At 60.3% G+C, this 1,648-nt stretch overlaps 1 protein-coding gene across 1 annotated transcript in view; it reads left to right on the top strand.

Annotated features, from left to right (window-relative positions):
• The first annotated feature begins 268 nt into the window (after window positions 1-268).
• The window catches only part of MTA1 (metastasis associated 1), a 51,906-nt gene continuing 50,526 nt past the window's right edge, over window positions 269-1,648 (top strand). Inside the window, exon 1 of the mRNA XM_011951375.1 lies at window positions 269-448. Coding sequence (XP_011806765.1) covers window positions 391-448 — 58 coding nt within the window. The 5' untranslated portion in view covers window positions 269-390. The remainder of the gene's footprint in view (window positions 449-1,648) is intronic.

Genomic DNA, 1,648 nt, shown 5'->3' with positions numbered 1-1,648 from the left:
TGTCCTTCTGTGCCCTGTGGCGGCTGTGCTGTGGCTGACAAAAGCCAGGACCCTGCCTTGTCCCGTCCCAGAGGTGCAGCTCCCCTGGGCCCTGCGCAGGCTTGGGAGGAGCCCTGTGTGGGGCTGCACCGCCCTCCCCGAACCCTCTGTCCCCCTGTGCCTGCAGGCCCATCCCGGGGCCTCACTGACCCACACGCTCCAGTGCTGTGAGGCTGGGTGGCCTGGACCCCTGGGCTGTGGCGGAGGTGCCCACCATGCCTGGCAGAGATGTTGCTGGTCTCTTCCTGTGATGAGGAGCATGGGAGGTTGGGTGCTGTCTGTTGGCAGCACAGCCACGCGTGGGATCCAGACTGCTTCTGTGTGTGCAGTCTGTGGTCACTGTGGCCAGGTATGCTCAGGGTCGTCAGGCCCTCCATGTGTCCGCCTCAAGGATGTCCTCTTCCTGCAGGTGAGACTGTAGGCCTCTCCCTCTCTACTCTGACAGTCCCAATAGGAGAAGCGGCATTTATCCCTGGCTTCTGGACCGGAACCCCGGGCTCCGGCAGGACCCCGGCAGGGCTCGGTGGTTGCAGTGAGCTGGGTGTTGCAGGCTGGCTTCCTGTCTTGGTGCTCGCCCGGGGAGGTGGGTGTCTGGATTCTTGAGCCCCCAGACAAGAGAGAGGAAGGTGTCTCCTGAGCAGCCTTTGTCCGTCTGTCGCCGGCTGCCTGGCATGGGCCCCGTTTGGGCGGCCGTCCTGGGCTGTGGGAGCTGCCGGCAGGGACTCAGCCTGGGAAGGGGCGTGCTCCTGCCCCCTCCCCCCGCAAAGCGACCTCATGTGTAGAGGCGCCAAATTTAGTAAAAAAAAAGTACAGGATGCCCAGGCAAATTTGAGTTTCAGATAAACAGAAATGTATTAGTGTAAGTATGTCCCAAATATGGCATGGGACATACTTGTCCCAGAAGATTCTTATCTGACATTCACAGTTATCTGGGCATCCCGTATTTTAGCTGGCAGGCTGCTCCGAGGCCTTGCCAGGTCGGGCTGGGCAGGGTGAAGGTGTGGCGGCAGCGTTTTTGTGCCAGCTGAGCTGGGTGAAGTGGTGAGCGGGGAGAGAACAGGGCCTGTTTCTTCCCCGTGGAGTGCCCTGGCCATGGACAGAGGCCTTCTGTCTGTGCCTGTGAGGGCAGCGGACGGCCTGGGCAAGGGTGGCGGGGTCAGGGTGCCCTGACCTCTGCTCCTCCAGGGTTGTCCATCCCGAAGGCTGGGAAAGGCTTGGAACCTGCTGTGGGATGAGAGGCCCCAGGGCGATGGCGGGATGTGTCTTCTCTGAATTGAACGTGAAGATGTTAGATAGCATCCAAAACAGGACAGCAGCAATCAGTGCCTGCGAGCCGCCTGCAGCTTGCTCGTGTGGGGACTCTGCTTCTCAGTGGACAGACCGTTACCGTGTTGACTTGGGTGTTTCTGTTCTTCATTGCAAGAGGTTAACACCCCATCTTTTGGATTTTGTTTGTTTGTTTGTTTTTGAGACAGAGTCTCACTGTCTCCCAGGCTGGAGTGCAGTGGTGCCATCTCAGCTCGCTGCAAGCTCCGCCTCCCGGGTTCACGCCATTCTCCTGCCTCAGCCTCCCGAGTAGCTGGGACTATAGGCGCCCGCCACCTCGCCC

This window comes from Colobus angolensis, unplaced genomic scaffold (assembly GCF_000951035.1).
Source record: "Colobus angolensis palliatus isolate OR3802 unplaced genomic scaffold, Cang.pa_1.0 Scaffold32, whole genome shotgun sequence".
Classification (NCBI taxonomy): domain Eukaryota; kingdom Metazoa; phylum Chordata; class Mammalia; order Primates; family Cercopithecidae; genus Colobus; species Colobus angolensis.
The sequence above is the reverse complement of the archived record's forward strand: the minus strand, read 5'-3'. Positions and strand labels throughout refer to the sequence as shown.